Source organism: Hypanus sabinus, chromosome 17, assembly GCF_030144855.1.
Source record: "Hypanus sabinus isolate sHypSab1 chromosome 17, sHypSab1.hap1, whole genome shotgun sequence".
Taxonomy (NCBI): Eukaryota; Metazoa; Chordata; class Chondrichthyes; order Myliobatiformes; family Dasyatidae; genus Hypanus; species Hypanus sabinus.
The window spans coordinates 15,926,867-15,944,592 of record NC_082722.1 but is presented as its reverse complement, the minus strand read 5'-3'; the positions used below and the strand labels follow the sequence as shown (position 1 = coordinate 15,944,592).

Here is a 17,726-nt window from a genome sequence, read left to right as displayed (position 1 = left end):
GGTTAATATGCCAAGAAATAACATGAAAGATATTACAGCTTATTCAATGATTTCTAAATCTGTTGTGCTAGAACAGTTAAGATTTCTTACACAATTGCTTTGCTCCAAAATCAAGAAAATATTAATACAGTAACCCAGCAATAAAACTACACAAGAAACTGAAGAACTCTGTCATCTCCCAGCTATGCAACAGTTACAGATTTGTGCGTATAGTGTGCCATTGTCCAAAGATCTCAATACTTCCGTTTATTTTCAGCCCACTTCAAAATCTTCAAATTTTTTACCCTTTTTCAGAAATCCATTTACCTATTCCAAACCCAAATGAAATCATGAAAGATTAAATCAATGCTCTGGCACACTTAAAAGCAAAACAAGCTGTTGAGATGATGACAAAGCCCATAGTGGTGTATAATTACTCATGAGACAGCAAACCAACTGAAATTAACTGCAATTCAGGTAAGTAAGCATGCAATCAAAACAAGGGGAGGTATGTAGGGTACCTATTTACCCAACAGATTTAATTTTGTTGAGTTTATACAGTAAAAATAATTGTGAACATATATGACAAGCTCATTTGCAGTTCAGCTTCAGGCAGGTAGCTCTTCTGCATTCCACTCTGTTCTGCAAGTTGAAAGATGGCTGGTAAAGATACCATATTGGCCTCAAAGTTTGTCTCAAATGAAGGGTGTGGGCAATTCAGGATTTCTGTTATTTTCAGTTGGACCCTACATGCTCACAATGACTAGAGGTGCTCGGTGCCTTTCCAGGTGGTGTTTCTTCTCCATTTTGAGTAGGTATATGTCAGCAATTCCTACAATGTAATGAGTGTGTTATGTTTTTTCCCTTGACCCCTCCTTCTCACACCCATCCACTGCTACCAAAAGAGCTTTTGTGGACATCCTGAAGCACTGAATCCTCTTTGAAATCAAGACTGCCTGACACAGGCATCTGTTATCAGGCACACAAACTGCTTTATCTTCCCATCAAAGATGGTCGAGTGTGATTAGGGTACAACAGTTGGCAATGTTGGCCTGGGAATGGGTGCTGATAAAGACTTTGGAGAATTTTGTGGAAACAATCCCCCCACCCACCTTCTTATTCTGGCATCTTTACCCTTCCTTGCTGGTCTGATAAAGGGCCTCAGCCTAAAACGTTGACTGTATATTCATTTCCACAGATGCTGTCTGACCTGCTGAGTTCCTCTAGCATCTCTTGTGTTGCTCTGGATTTCTAGCATCTGCAGAATCTCTTGTGTTGCTAATACTTCACCTCTGTTTGGATTGCCCATAGTACATAGCTCTATGTCTTAAAAGCATACAAGAAGGTGGGATCATTGCTTGTCAGTAAAATGAAATTTGTTTGAGGTTCCAATCTTTCAATACTTTCCTCAGATGGGTATTATGGAACACCGGGGGAATGATGAATTCTGTAATCAATCTGCCTTCACTCAGAAGTAGCCCTCAAGATACACAAAGCAATCCACATTTTCCAGGTTTTTATTTAGTGTTCAGGGGGAGCATAGGTGTGTGAAGGAAACTGTGTAAATGCCTATAAGGGTGCTTAAAGGGAAGACCTTTGTTTTACAGAATTTTAGTTCCAGATTAAGATTGGGGTGACCTTTTCTTCTGCAATGGAGGTGAAATAGGATGAACTGTTTACCATTCATCCTGTAGATTAGTGTCACTCCAATGGGGAACTTGGAAGCAAAATTCAATAATGCACTGAGAAAAACTTAAAACAGGGTTGGAGGGGTAACAGCCATTCCTGACACATCTAACATTGAGTCTCTGACGGACCAATGGTGAATTGCAATAGTTAACTCATCAACCTTAGATGAAAATTCTACCTCTACCTTTGGTTCTTAGGTGAAACCAGGAACAAGCTTGCACAGAACTTTTTTTTTGACACAGCAGCTAGTCTCTGCTCAAATCTGCCAACAACCACATGTATTAGAAAGTTGAGAAGCACCACTTAAAGTTTCCCTATTTTCTCTCATCCTGAAAGATGCCACATCTTCCAATGGTCTTCTACACAGGCATTGCAAGAATATGAAAGAATGCAGTGCAGCTCTTAGAGCAACTATTAGTACCATTGCTCTCTCTCAATTCCATGATGCCGCTTTCAAACTATCATTCAGTTGTTCTTTTCTCTGTTCCAACCCCTATTCTGGCAATCTCTATCTCACACCCTTCGTTAAGGTTGTCCTTAAACTGGGCCACTGCTAGATAAAGATTTGTGTCATTACTTTTACAGTAGATAATTTTCTATCAGCAAGAATTGTAAAAAGCATTTACTGAAAGTGGGAAAAAATTTTCATGCAAAAAGGACAACTAAACTTCCAATGTCTGTGACACTTCATGAAATAACCTCGAACTATTTTACACAAATTACATGGTCTGAAAAGAAATAAAATTTGAAATTACACAGGATCCACCAAATTAGAAGGTAGTTTATGGAGGGCGGAAGATAAATAGTAAAAATGAAAATAATGAACAAAAGACTTGCAGAACGGGCATATACAAAAAATATCTTGTGTATTTGTTCAGCACACGTATTCCAGAATTTATCAAGGTAGATTACACTCCCAATAAGAACCACTGAATTAACGTATTACTTATTTATGCTCTTAATCACTTCAGGTATTGTTCCAATACAGTATATAGAATATTCGTTGAGTAGACATTCAATTGTTAGGTAAGCTTTGCATTCCATTTGAATAATAAATGCTTGTGCGATTAAAAAAAAAATTAGAGCTCATAAGGACTTCAGATTCCCAGTTCTAGTCTTCCCACCAAACCATCCACATATTCATTCCATTAAAATGAATTTTGCAAGCAGATTAAAATCATGATTCAACATTTCTATTTCTGTGGTCTATAGCACCAATATAGTACAGAAAATAAAAACTTACATCTTCACAGAATCGTTCCCGATCATCTCTGCAGGAAAGATACAGGTGCCTGTCAAGGTGGAAGTCATCAGAGGATAGTTCTGCTACACGCAGGATGGCCTTCTTACAGCTGTCAGAAATCCGCTTTTCATCATTAACCAAAGTCTTTTCCAAACAAGCTACCACCTCCCCCTGTGAATGTACATCCTGTTTCGGAAGAAACAAATATTATTTCGAACCCTGCAAAAATGTAGCCAACAGCTAAATGCTCCATATGTCTCTTGGACAGCCAAATTACCCCATCTAGCAAAACATCAGTCCACTGGCTACAATCTATATGGATCTGAGAATCAACTGAATATTTTCCTCCCAATTACCCTTACAAATTTAATAGCTCCAGTTAATATTAGTCTGTAATTGCTATGATTTGACAAATTCACAAAAATAAATATCCCAGAAAAAAATAGAACCAAATCATAAAAAGGCCAACACAATACCCAGTGCTTGGGAAAACAGACAAGATTGACAAACTGCATAAACCATGGAGAAAGATGGTGGCCATGAAACTAAAATTTTGGGGCAAATGAACTAAGAAGCATTTGAAGCATTTCCTGTTTTTACTTTAATTTTTTACTTAGGATTATAGTTTTTGAATTCCACAAATAATAGTAAAGGTCTAGAGACATTAAAATTATTAGCTTAAATAAGACTGATGTTAAAAAGGAAGAAAATCGTTTTTTCATAAATTCAAATAATGTCAGCTGAGACCTACTGATTAAAATTCTTAATTGATTTCAGAATTTTGATAATACATTCCCTGAAATCCCTCTATCCAGGAAATATCCACAGTTGCTTTAGCTCTCAAGTACAAGGCTTCCCAGCTTGAATAGCAGCTGGCATTATAGCAGAAATAAGAGGGCACAAGTGAGTGCCACCTCACAGACAAAAAAAAAATCAGTTTTGTAAATGGGAGGCTATCTAGAGAAGCATAAAGTGAAAGTAAGTGCAGAAGCCTTTGGAATAAGTACTCAATCTGTACTCAGAGTTGTAGAATATTCTCAAGTTACAACTCTTCAAAATGGAACCTAGAATGTGATATTAATGAGCAGAGGACTGCCCAATGGAGAGCAGTAGAGTACAGAAATGTAACCATCCTTGCAGATTTAATAGTTGGAAGGAAAACTATCATTATGGTGTTTCCCTGGGGCTAGGTAGGTTTGAACAGAGGCCAATCAGAGTACAGCAATGAGAGGAGAGATGACTCACACAGGTTAGCAAGAGTGCACTATGGAACATTTCACACAAGTTTCAGCTTTTGAACAGCAGCCAATCTGAGATCAGGATTCATTAGCAAAGGCAAATGGAAATAAGGGAGAGGCAATCTACTCAATCATGCCTGATCCATTTTTACTCCCCGCCCTTCTTCTCATAACCTTTGATGCCGTGCCCTTTCAAGGAGAACCTATCAATTTCCGCCTTAAATACATCCAACTACCTAGCCTCCACAGCTGCCTGTGGTAACAAATTCGACAAATTTTCCACCCTCTGGCTAAAGGAATTTCTCCACTTCTGTTTTAAATGGGCACCCCTCTATCCTGAGGCTGTGCACTCTTGTCCTAGACTCTCCAACCATGGGAAACATCCTTTTCACGTCTGCTCTGTCTAGGCCAGTTTTGCCTTCGCAAAAACTGGTCAGCATGAAACTTATTTGCATACACCAAGATCCTCAATTGACCAGTATGCATGGAGGTGATCAACATGAATCTGATGATAATAGTGAAAAAGAATTTAAAAAATTAGAGCTCCCACTCTGCAGCTGGAAATGGAAACTGTTTACACTGAAGATCTACTTAGATCTGTTGCCATTGTACTGTGTTGTGATATTTTATTCATCAACTATCTCGACAAGGATACAAGACATATATATGAAGTTATAAAAGGAACAATACTGCTTCTTACCCCTTCTTCTCTCCTGCCTATCACCCTCCTCAGGTGCCTTACCTCCTCCTCCAGTGCCTTACCTCCTCCTCCATCTCCCATGGTCCACTCTCCACTCTAATCAGATTCCTCCTTCTTCAGCCCTTTACCTTTTCTGTCTAACACCTCCCAGCTTCTCACTTCATTCCCCCTCCCTCCTCCACTCACCTGGCTTCACCTATCACCTTCCAGCTTGTTCTCTTTTCCCTCTCCCCGCCAGCTTTTCCAGGCTTCCTCTCCCTCCCCTTCCAACCTTCAAGGGTTGCAACTCAAAATATCGACTCTCCTTTTTCCTCTCTATAGATGCTGCCTGATGTACTGAGTTCCTCCAGCATTTTGTGTGTGTTACTCTGGATTTCCAGCATCTACAGGAACTCATGTTTGCAAACAATATTAAATAATTAAATAGATTGCCATATTCTCCAACAATAAGCTTTGTAGAAATGTATACAGAAATGCAATCAACATTCTAGGTAAGATCATACAGACAAAATGCTAGGGGAACTCAGCCGGTCAGGCAGCATCTATGGAAATTAATAAACAGTCAATGCTAGAGGCATAAGAGGAAGTGTTTTGAGTGGGCAAAGGAGAGCCTACGAAAAAAGTGAAAGTTCTCTAATATATCTCCATACAAGTCATTTGGCAGCACCGCAGTTCTGTTTGGTATTTGTTCGGTACCAAACAGAAGTATTAAAGCAATACCCATGCACTCCAACCTTGATGCTGTACAGTAAAGAATTAGATTAGGCATTAGTGCAAGCAATTAAAACAACTTGCAGTTCATCAACTACTTTAATAGACTATAATTAGGTTTGTGCCAATTGCTGGTTGGGAGTAATTCCAAAGGTGCCTCAACAATTAATGCAGTTTCATAATGCAGCTGTATTTCCCAATAGGAAACTGCAAACTCTTTTTAGCCAGGCATAATCAGAACAGTTATGAAGAAAGAGAACATATTTCACAAAAAAAATTAAATAAGCAATAAATAATTACAGGAGAGGTCTCCAGCAACTCTAGGTACCGACCACAGGCTCTGTTGGCAATAGTGGAATATACATGACAAGATGCATCACAAATGTGAAGTACTCCTATTCACTCTGTTAAATATACAACTAAATTGTGGCACAATGTTTCAAAGAATATGTAGCACCTACATTCAATTTCAAATCTTTCTGACATTGTGATAAAAGATATTTAGTGCTTATTATGATTAACTAAGATCTTCAACTTCGGAAACCATAATGAAAGGAGATGAACTTAACTTCTTTTGCTAACTTCTAAATTGCTCATCTGCACAAAAGAATTACAAGCACAGTGGAGCGGGGGTGAAAATAAATGATGTTAAAGTTTCATGCAAAGTCACAAATAGAAGGGTTGTGTGTGGTGGTAATAATCTTCTGAGGTGTGTCTATTTCAGTGTGAGGAGTATTGTGGGGAAGGTTGACGAGCTGAGGGTGTGGATTGACACGTGGAATTATGACATTGTAGCCATTAGTGAAACTTGGCAACAGGAGGGGCAGGACTGGCAGCTTAATGTTCCAGGATTCCGATGTTTCAGACGTGATAGAGGCAGAGGAATGACTGGCATTGCTAGTCAGGGAAAATGTTACAGCAGTGCTCAGGCAGAACAGATTAGAAGGCTTGTCTACCGAGGCCATACGGGTGGAGCTGAGAAACAGGAAAGGTATGACCACATTAATGGGGTTGTATTATAGACCACCCAATAGTCAGTGAGAATTGGAGGAGCAAATTTGCAGAGAGATAGCAGACAACTGCAGGAAACAAAGTTGTGATATTAGGGGATTTTAATTTTCCACATTGAATGGGACACCCATACTGTTAAAGGTCTAGACAGGTTAGAGTTCGTAAAATGTGTTCAGGAAAGTTTTCTAAAATAATATATAGAGGTACCAACTAGAGAGGATGCGATATTAGATCTCCTATTAGGAGACGAGTTAGGACAGGTGAGATAAGTGTGTGCAGGGGAACACTTTAGTTCCAGTGATCATTACACCATTAGTTTCAACTTGATCATGGATAAAGATAGATCTGGTCCTCGGGTTGAGGTTCTAAACTGGAAAAAGGCCAAATCTGAAGAAATGAGAAAGGATCTAAAAAGCATGGATTGGGACATGTTGTTCTCTAGCAAGGATGTCATTGGTAAATGGGAAGCCTTCAAAGGAGAAATTTTGAGAGTGCAGAGTTTGTATGTTCTGTCAGGATTAAAGGCAAAGTGAATAAGGATAAGGAACCTTGGTTCTCGAGGGATATTGGAACTCTGATAAAGAGGAGAGAGATGTATGACATGTATAGGAAACAGGGAGCAAATAAGATACTTTAGCAGTATAAAAAGTGCAAAGAAAACTTTAGAAAGAAATCAGGAGGACTAAAAGGCATGAGATAGCTTTGGCAGTCAAGGTGAAGGAAAATCCAAAGAGCTTCTAAAGTTATATTAAGAACAAAGGGATAGTAAGAGATAAAATTGGTCCTCTTGAAGATCAGAGTGGTCAGCTATGTATGGAACCAAAAGAAATGGGGGAGATCTTAAACGGGATTATTGCATCTGTATTTTCTAAGGAAACTGGCATGCAGTCAATGGGAATAGTGGCAAACAAGTAGTGGCTTGCTATCTTGAGGTAAATCAAGAAAGATGTCAACAAAATAGAGAGTACAGAGGAAAGTTACTAGAATGTTACCTGGGTTTCAGCACCTAAGTTACAGAGAAAGGTTGAACAAGTTAGATCTTTATTCTTTGGAGCGTAGAAGGTTGAGGGCAGACTTGATAGAGGTATTTAAAATTATTAGGGGGATAGATAGAGTGGACGTGGATAGGCTTTTTCCATTGAGAGTAGGGGAGATTCAAACAAAAGGACATGAGTTGAGAGTTAAGGGGCAAAAGTTTAGGGGTAACACGAGGGGGAATTTCTTTATTCAGACAGTGGTAGCGAGTGGGATGAGCTTCCAGTAGAAGTGGCACAGGCAGGTTCGATATTGTCATTTAAAGTAAAATTGGATAGGTATATGGACAGGAAAGGAATGGAAGGTTATGGGCTGAGTGCAGGTCGGTGGGACTAGGTGAGAGTAAGTGTTCGGCATGGACTAGAAGGGCCGAGATGACCTGTTTCCGTCCTATAATTGTTATATGGTTATAAACCAGAGTAGATAAATCCCCAGGACCTGACCGGGTATTCCCTCAGACCTTGAAGGAGACATTTTGAAATTGCAGGTGCCCCTGGCAGATGCATTTAAAATGTCGGTATCTGGAGTGAGGTGCCAGAGGATTGGAGGACAGCTTATGCTGTTCCATTGTTTAAAAAAGGCTCAAAAAGTAATCCAGGAAATTATAGGCCGGTAGGTTTGACGTCTGTAGTAGGTAAATTATTGGAAGGAGTACTAAGAGATAGGACCTACAAGTATTTGGATGGACAGAGACTTATTAGGGAGAGTCAACACGGCTTTCTGCGTGGTAGGTCATGTTTAACAAATCTATCAAGAGTTTTTCAAGGAGGTTACCAGGAAAGCAGATGAAGGGAAGGCAGTGGATGTTGTCCATGTGGACTTCAGTAAGGCCTTCGACAAGGTCCCGCATGGGAGGTTAGTTAGATTCAGTCGCTAGGTATACATGGAGAGGTAGTAAATTAGATTAGACATTGTCTCAATGGGAGAAGCCAGAGAGTGGTAGTGGAGGACTGCTGCTCTGAGTGGAGGCCTGTGACTAGTGATGTGCCACAGGGATCAGTGCTGGGTCCATTGTTATTTGTCATCTATAGCAATGATCTAGATGATAATGTGGTAAATTGGATCAGCAAATTTGCTGATGATACAAAGATTGGAGGTGTAGTGGACAGTGAGGGAGGTTTTCAAAGTTTGCAGAGGGATTTGGACCAGCTGGAAAAATGGGCTGAAAAATGGCAGATGGAGTTTAATGGGGACAAGTGTGAGGTATTGCACTTTGGAAGGAAAATCCAAGGTAAAACATACAAGGTAAATGGTAGGGCACTGAGGAGTGCAGTAGGACAGAGGAATCTAGGAATACAGATACAAAATTCCATAAAAGTGGTTTCACAGGTAGATAGGGTGGTAAAGTGAGCTTTTGGTACATTTGCCTTTATAAATCAAAGTATTGAGTATAAGAGTTGGAATGTTATGGTGAGATTGTATAAGGCATTGGTGAGGCCGTATTTGGAGTATTGTGTACAGTTTTGATCATCTAGTTACAAGAAGGATATTAATAAGGCTGAAAGAGTGCAGAGAAGGTTTACAAGGATGTTGCTGGGACTTGAGAAACTGAGTTACAGAGAAAGGTTGAATAGGTTAGGACTTTATTCCCTGGAGCTTAGAAGAATGAGGGGAGACTTGACAGAGGTGTATAAAATTATGATGGGTATAGATGGAGTGAATGCAAGCAGGCTTTTTCCACTGAGGCTAAGGGAGAAAAAAAAACCAGAGGACATGGGTGAAGGGGGAAAAGTTTAAAGGGAGCTTCTTCATACAGAGAGTGGTGGGAGTGTGGAATGAGCTGCCAGATGAAGTTGTAAATGCGGGCTCATTTTTAACATTCAAGAAAAACTTGGGACAGGTACATGAATGACAGGTGTATGGAGGGATATGGGCCAGGTGCAGGTCAGTGGGACTAGGCAGAAAAATGGTTCGGCACAGCCAAGGGCCAAAAGGCCTGTTTCTGTGCTGTAATGTTCTATGGTTCTCTGGTTCTATAATAGGAACATTGGCAGTAGCTCACCATACCTTACAAAAATATTCCATTCAATCAATGGAATGTTTTTTTAAAAAAGAAAAATAATCAACACATGCATACACGGATACATTCATATTTATAAATGCAAATATTTTGGAAACAAATGTAAGGGGAAGTGCATACCAGACAACATAATCACACTATCTTTAATTTGAGGCATTCAAAATACCAAACCACCTCTCACAATGCTCTTGCGTGGATTCAGTTACAATGAGGATGAGGGATGAGGAAAGCATGCTTTGGGTGCCAACCTCTTAAAAAACTTCTTTTGGCAAAATAATTACAGTATCATTCAAAGACCAACATATTCTGGAACACAAGGTTAGATATCAATTGCACACTATATCACAAAATTGCATGCAGTTTATGGTACAGAGCAAGTTATTCAGCCCAAGTGATTTGAGATGCCATTTTTTTGCCTCTACCCAAACTACCAGAAGCCTTCCAGCAGACTACAGGACAGATAAACCAACCCGAGACTAATGACATGTCTGGCATGCACCCACCTGGATTTAGAAAAATATCCCTTGTCCTAAGGTTAGGCACATTAGAAATATGAAAACCCCAGAATTTTAAATAAACGTACAATTTTGAAAATAAACGTACTGCTGCATAGTAACAGTATTATTAACTTCCTTGTTAACTTTTTACAAATGTCTCCCAAAAGACTTCAAATGCCCACCAGGAACAGCATCACTTTATAAAAGAGCAAGGGAAAATAGGAGGCATTATTCTGTGCTCAAGTTTTATTATACAAATTAGACAAAAATAAGATTCTCAACTGATGCAAAAACAGAAGCTGATGCTGCGAAAAGAAATCTGTCAAAAGAGGAAGTCCAATATTGTACACAGAAGCTATATGTCACTACAATTTCTTTGGCTTGGAAATACTTCTACGCTATTGATTTCCATGATAGTGAAACAACAGCAAAGAAAAGTACCTCAGCTATACTGTGGCATGCTAAAATAGATGCAATGGAATGGAACTGCAATGGAACCAAGTCAGACATATATGATGGGGGGGTGGAGTTTCAAGATGGCGATGTAGACATCTGCCTTTTAGGCGCTCTTCATTTTTTAAGCTATAATCACCCTTTAATCAAATCTTTTCGTACTTAATCATATAGGTTGATATTTATGATTTATTTTTCTTTTTAAAAATAACACTGGATTTAATTTTTTCAAACTTAAAATGTCTGTACCTAAGAAATTGTCTAAAGACCCTATAACTCTCGATGCAATCTCCAATCTTCTGGATACTAAACTTGCAAGTCTGGAAAACAAACTTACAGCGAAAATATCGGAGCTTGAAGAAGTCGTTAAATCATTTGATATCAAGCTTCAATCGCAGGCAGCAGTTATTGAACGCCATGAAGAAAAGTTTGCAGCTGTTGACAAGATAATTTGTGAAAAAATACGTACAATCGAAACTTTGGAGGAGAAGGTACGATCGACCGCTAAAATAGTGGAGCAGTATAAGTTTAAAATCACCAATCTTGAAAACCGGTCTCGCAGACAGAATTTGCGTATTATTGGATTTCCCGAAAATCTCGAGTCTGGTGACTTAACTGAATATTTCTCTAATTTATTGTGGGAAATTTTTGGCGAGGACGCTTTGCGGGTTAAACCTACTATTGATCGTGCCCACAGAGTTTCGAGATTTTCGGCTGCGAAAGACAAGCCACGAGCTGTGATTGTCCGTCTCCATTATCCTCGGGAGAAAGAGTTTTTAATTCGATTAGCTCGTCAGAAAGGTATGATTTCTCACAAAAACAACAAGTTTCGTATTGTGGAGGACTATTCATTCGAGGTAATGAGGGCGAGAATTGCTTTTAAACCAGTGATGGCGGAGGTTCATTCGATTGGACTTAAACAAGCTTTAAGATATCCAGCGAATCTCAGAATTACATTGAGCGACAACAGTCAGCGTTTCTTTAATACTCCGGAAGAAGCGAAGAAATTCGTTGAAGAATATCGCTCTTCTAGTCCAACTTGAACTATGTGTTATGTGGAAGAACTTTTGGAGAGAAGACGCCATTCCGTTTTAGACTTTAACTTATGAAGCTGCGGTATAGCTTTTTATTTTGGTCTGTAGACCTGTTTTTTTTTATTATTATCATGATTTACAGATGCTTTTTTAACTTTACTATAATGTCTTTTTTCTTAATTTTTTTTCCCCCCTCTGAATTAGATATACATGTTAAGACTTTGTAATAATGATTTATTTTTTAAGATGTTGTTTCTTCTTCCCATAAGACTTTGCTTTCTGTAAGCGTTTATTTGCCTGTATTTGAGAATGGGACGAATGTTTTGAATTTTTGAACCTTTTATATATATATATATATAGTAGTGGTTATTGAACCCTTTTTTAATTCTATTTTGATAACTTTTTAAAAAAAGATTGGTGAATTTACATCTATATTTTGTAATATGGTCCTTTCAAAATGTCGTTTTTTCTTCCCATAAATCTTTGTTTTTGAAACGTCATTTCCTTATATTTGAATATGGAATTTTTTTTAAAAGCATATTACACTATTTTAAACTTCAATGGTTATCCTTTTTTTTATTAATGATTTTTTTGCTTTTTTATATTATTTTTACATTTTGATTGATATATATTCTTTTTGTTTACAACCCTGTATTTATATCTGGGTGTTATATAGTTTCTCTTTTCTTTCTTTTCATGAAGTCGCCATCTTGAAAATGGGGCTAATATTAGTGTTAGTTTGTGCGCCTGCCGCTTGGCTTTTTTCCGTGGGGTTGGGGGAGGGGGTAGGGATCTTCTTTCACGCTTTTGCTTTTTATTTTTTTGCTTTTAGTTTATGGGCCAACTTTAAATTATTAATATTGTTGAGGTGTCATGTTCTCCGGTTGCTCCTGAATCATTTTTCCTTCTTCCTGATTTATGGGTTATGTGTCTTTTTAACCTTTTATGATATACACAATTAATATTGGCATGATGGATAAGTCTGTTAACTTTATCTCTTGGAATACTAATGGTTTAAATCATCCGATTAAACGTAAAAAAATATTTAAAGTATTCCATAGACTAAATGCTAATATTATTTTTGCACAGGAGACCCATATTAGGAGGGAGGATAATCAACGCCTTTTTTTAGGTTCTGGAAAGGTCAACAATTCCACTCGAATTCTACCGCCAAAATTAGGGGTGTGTCTATTTTTATAGACCCTTCAATTTCGTTTACACATCATGAAATTATTTCTGATCCACAGGGCAGATTTTTGTTGATAACTGGTTCACTTTTTAATCGAAAAGTGGTTCTAGTTAATATTTATGCTCCAAACTTTGACTGCCCTGAATTTTTTAAATGTTTATTTACTTCTCTTCCTAATCTAAATGAATATATGTTGATAATGGGTGGAGATTTCAATTGTTGTTTGAATCCTTCAATGGATAGATCTAAACCTATTCGAATTCTTCCGAATAGATCAGCCTCACTTATTAATTCTTTTATGGTTGATTCGGGAATTACTGAAATATGGCGGTTTTTGAACCCTAAAGATAAAGAATTTTCGTTTTTTTCACATGTATATCACAGTTATTCTAGAATTGATTATTTTCTTATTGATCATCGTTTATTAACAGATGTTATTGATTGTAAATATGATTCTATTGCTATTTCAGATCATGCACCTTTGAAGTTATCTATCAAGATTTTGGACTTTTCTAATAATACTAGATCTTGGAGACTTAACGCTACTTTGCTTCAAGATCCAGAATTCATCACCTACATAAAACAGCAAATTGACTTGTTTTTCTCAACAAACTATACAGAAGAGATTGACAGAGGAATACTTTGGGATTCTTTTAAGGCTTTTATCCGTGGACAAATTATCTCATATTCCATCGGTAAAAGAAAACAAAGATATTTAGATATTGCTTTATTAGTGGATAAAATTAAAGAAATTGATAAGACTTATTCCGTGACTCCTACCAAAGAACTTTATAAGAAAAGAGTTGAGCTTCAAATGGAGCATAGCTTATTATTATCTTCTTCAATTGAGAATCAATTAATTAGGACCAGGGCCCAATTTTATATCCATAGTGATCGAACTGGTAAATTATTAGCTAACCAATTAAAAGCTATTTCGACTAAGCGACAAATTATTAAAATTCATAAACAAGACGGCAATCTGACTACTGATCATAAAGAAATCAATAAAACTTTTCAAGATTTTTATAAATCTTTATATCAATCAGAATTTGACGGCGATCTGTCCATGATGGATAACTTTTTTAACAATTTGAATATTCCCAAACTGACAGATGAAGATCGTAGCTTGTTTGATGCTCCTATCTCTCTGGCCGAAATAGGAGAGGCCATCTCATCAATGAACTCAGGGAAAGCTCCTGGTCCTGATGGTTATACTATAGAATTTTTTAAAACTTTTTCTTCTTTGCTTTCCCCTTGGCTATGTGAAATTTTTAATGATGCATTTGTTAAGAAGAGATTACCTCAGTCTTTTTACGAAGCTACTATTTCTCTAATTCTTAAAAACGATAAGGATCCCACTTTATGCGCATCTTATCGCCCTATATCACTATTAAATGTAGATTCTAAGATTCTTACAAAAATTTTAGCTATTAGGTTAGAAAAGGTATTATCACAGATTATTTCAGAAGACCAAACTGGTTTTATTAGGAATCGGTATTCCTTTTTTATTGTTAGAAAATTGATTAATATAATTTATACTTCATCACCCACAATTCCAGAATGTGTTATTTCACTAGATGCTGAAAAAGCCTTTGATAGAGTTGAATGGGTATACTTATTTAACACTTAGAGATATTTTAATTTTAGTCCTAATTTTATATCATGGATCAAACTAATATATCATAAACCTGTTGCTTCTGTTCTTACAAATAATTACAGATCTTTTTTTCAATTATCTCGTGGTACGAGACAAGGTTGTCCCTTAAGTCCTTTATTGTTTAATATTGCATTAGAACCTTTAGCCATTGCTATTCGTGAATCTCCTAATATTTTTGGTATTACCCGTAATGAGAAATTATACAAGTTATCACTTTATGCTGATAACTTGTTGTTATATATTTCTGATCCTGACAGGTCTATTCACGCTATTTTATCCTTGTTGGCTCAATTTGGTAGTTTTTCTGGTTACAAACTAAACTTGGATAAGAGTGATTTATTCCCTTTAAACGCGCAAACTTTATTGAATGAAAGGACACCATTTAAAGTTGTTGATGATAACTTTATCTATTTAGGTATAAAAATTACTAAGAAATATAAAGATTTATTTACATTGAATTTTCTACCTATGCTTTATCAAATTCAACAACTTACTACAAGATGGTCTCCCTTATCCTTATCATTAGTTGGTCGGATTAATGCTATTAAAATGATGATTCTACTGAAATTTTTATATTTATTTCAAGCTTTACCAATTTTTATTCCTAAATCTTTTTTTTGTTAACATTGATTCAAAAATTTCTTCATTTGTGTGGCAAAATAAAAATCCTAGGTTAAGTAAAAGGCAATTACAAAAATCTAAAAAAGATGGTGGTTTAGCTCTACCTAACTTTAGATTTTACTATTGGGCGAATAATATTTGTAACTTAATTTATTGGAAATCAGATTTGGATTCACCATTGTGCCCACAGTGGGTAAATTTAGAATGCAATGAGGCACAGGGATATATTCTCCGTTCTGGATTCTTCTCTTTCTGCCGATTTAGTTAAATTCAATAAACAGATATCCAACCCTGTTGTCAAACATACATTACGAATTTGGTTTCAATTTCGTAAATTTTTTTACTCTGAAAAACTTTGTTCTTGATAGCCCTATTTTACTTAATTTTTTTTTTCAAACCTTCTTTGACAGATCAAGCCTTTAGCATATGGAAAAGGAAAGGTATAAAATGCTTTCGTGATCTCTTCTTTGAAGGTAGTTTGATGTCTTTCAACCAACTTTCCAACAAATTTGAGTTACCTAAATCTAACTTTTTTAGATATTTACAAATTAGAAATTTTTTACATAAAATTCTACCATCCTTCCCCAATTCAACTTCAATGGACTTTTTAGGTATGATTTTTACCTTAAATCCCTATCAGAAGGGATTAGTGGCTTTTATTTATAATATGATTATGAAGATACAACCAGAAATATCAGGTAGAATTAAACAAGAATGGGAAAAAGAACTTCAATATAATATATCAATAGAAAAATGGGAAAAAAATTTACAAACGGTTAATTCTTCTTCTATATGTGCTAAACATGCTTTAATACAATTTAAAATTGTACATAGAGCTCATATGTCTAAAGATAAGCTTGCTCGATTCTATTCTCATATTAACCCTCAATGTGACAGATGTCATTTAGATGTGGCTTCATTGACCCACATGTTTTGGTCATGTCCCACTTTACATAACTATTGGAAGGACATATTTGCTACCATTTCCTCAATTTGGAATATCGATTTACAACCTCATTTTATTACTGCAATTTTTGGTATACCAAATGAGGATGATAATCAGTTTTCCCCTTCAATTAGATGAATGATTGCTTTTGTAACATTAATGGCCAGAAGGTCTATATTACAAAATTGGAAAGAAGTAAATCCTCCTACCACGTTCCAGTGGTTTTCTCAAACTATTTCTTTTTTGAGCTCGGAAAAAATTAGAAGCACTATTTTTGACTGATCAATTAAATTTGAAGAAACTTGGGGACCGTTCATTCGACATTTTCATATGAATTAATTTGGCCTCTTCCAGACCTTCTCTTTACTTATTCTTGTTCAGGTATGGAGTTCCGGAGTTTTTGGCACTATCATATACAAATAAACTGTTATTATTGCCCATGTTAGTTTAATTTAGTATTTTTTTTAATATTTTTTGCCTGTATTTTTATAATTTTTTCTTTTTCTTTTGATGATTATTTTTATTTTTTTCATGTAATTATTATAGACTTGATTGATAATGTACTATGTTTTTCTGTTGATATTTTAATAGGATATTGTTATCCTACTATTAATTCAATTTCAAGTCTTATGCATTTATAACCTATTTATTATTATATTATGTTTTTTTTATATATGAAATTCAATAAAAAGATTGAAAAAGAAAAGACATATATGATGGAACAGACAATTTTGCTGGAGGAACTCTGCAGGTCAAGCAGCATCAGGGGAGGAAAGAAACTCAACACTTCAGGTCAAAACCCATACAATGCTGTTTGACCTGTCAAACTTCTTCAGCAGATTGTATGATTGCTCCAGACTGCAGCATCTGCAGTAAAATATGGCAGTATTAGTGCACACCAAAAGAAATCTGCTTCAAAGAAACTAAGTCCTTGGTATATGGATATGAGACAATTCCAAGTAATCCTTTGGAAAAGTTTTCCTAAGCAAGTACAAATGCTTACCAATGTGGGTGCTATTTATGGTTAAGTATCAACAAGTAGTTAATACCCAAATCAGGCACAATTTCAAGGCAATATCATCATGCAGCCAAAAAGACAATTAAATTTGCAGATTACTGATATGCTGAGGGATAAGAATGTGATAGCTTCAACTGACAAGCGAATTGATAACTTCTGAAAAATACCAATCTAATGTAGGTAAATGGGAAGAGTGAAGATGGGCAAAAGATTAGAATGGAAGCTGTAGGCTGAAGGGCCTTTATCTGGATGACGTCACATCAGAATTTGAACTTAATGTGACAATGCTGTTTATGTTGGAAGACAGAAACTGGTAAAAGAATAAAATTTTAAGCTGTTGAATATTCCTACCTCTCAATAAACAAAATATTAGAGTTAAGGCAATAGATCAAAAGTAGCTTAGCCTCAGACCACAATGATACCTGAATTGTAGGGAATAAGTATATATGACAACTAAAATTTGATTCAACAGAATTATCTTCCAGATATCCAGATGGCAATTATAAATGATAAAAATCCCTCTACATACCTAAAAAAAAAATGGCTTTGCAACAGTTACCTAAAACAGAGATTTAGATAGACCCATTTCCTGGCACATCCGAACCGACTCACAATTAGATAGCCTACGGGGGTTTGCGAGCACAGAGCTTTGGAGCCTCTGCGCCATGGGGGGCAGGTTGAGGGA

At 36.4% G+C, this 17,726-nt stretch overlaps 1 protein-coding gene across 2 annotated transcripts in view; it reads right to left on the bottom strand.

Moving 5' to 3' along the window:
* Positions 1–17,726, bottom strand: part of glg1a (golgi glycoprotein 1a) — a 180,395-nt gene that overhangs the window by 92,161 nt on the left and 70,508 nt on the right. For both annotated transcript variants that reach the window (XM_059992598.1, XM_059992599.1), the window contains exon 5: positions 2,912–3,097. In XM_059992598.1, coding sequence (XP_059848581.1) covers positions 2,912–3,097 — 186 coding nt within the window. The remainder of the gene's footprint in view (positions 1–2,911; positions 3,098–17,726) is intronic.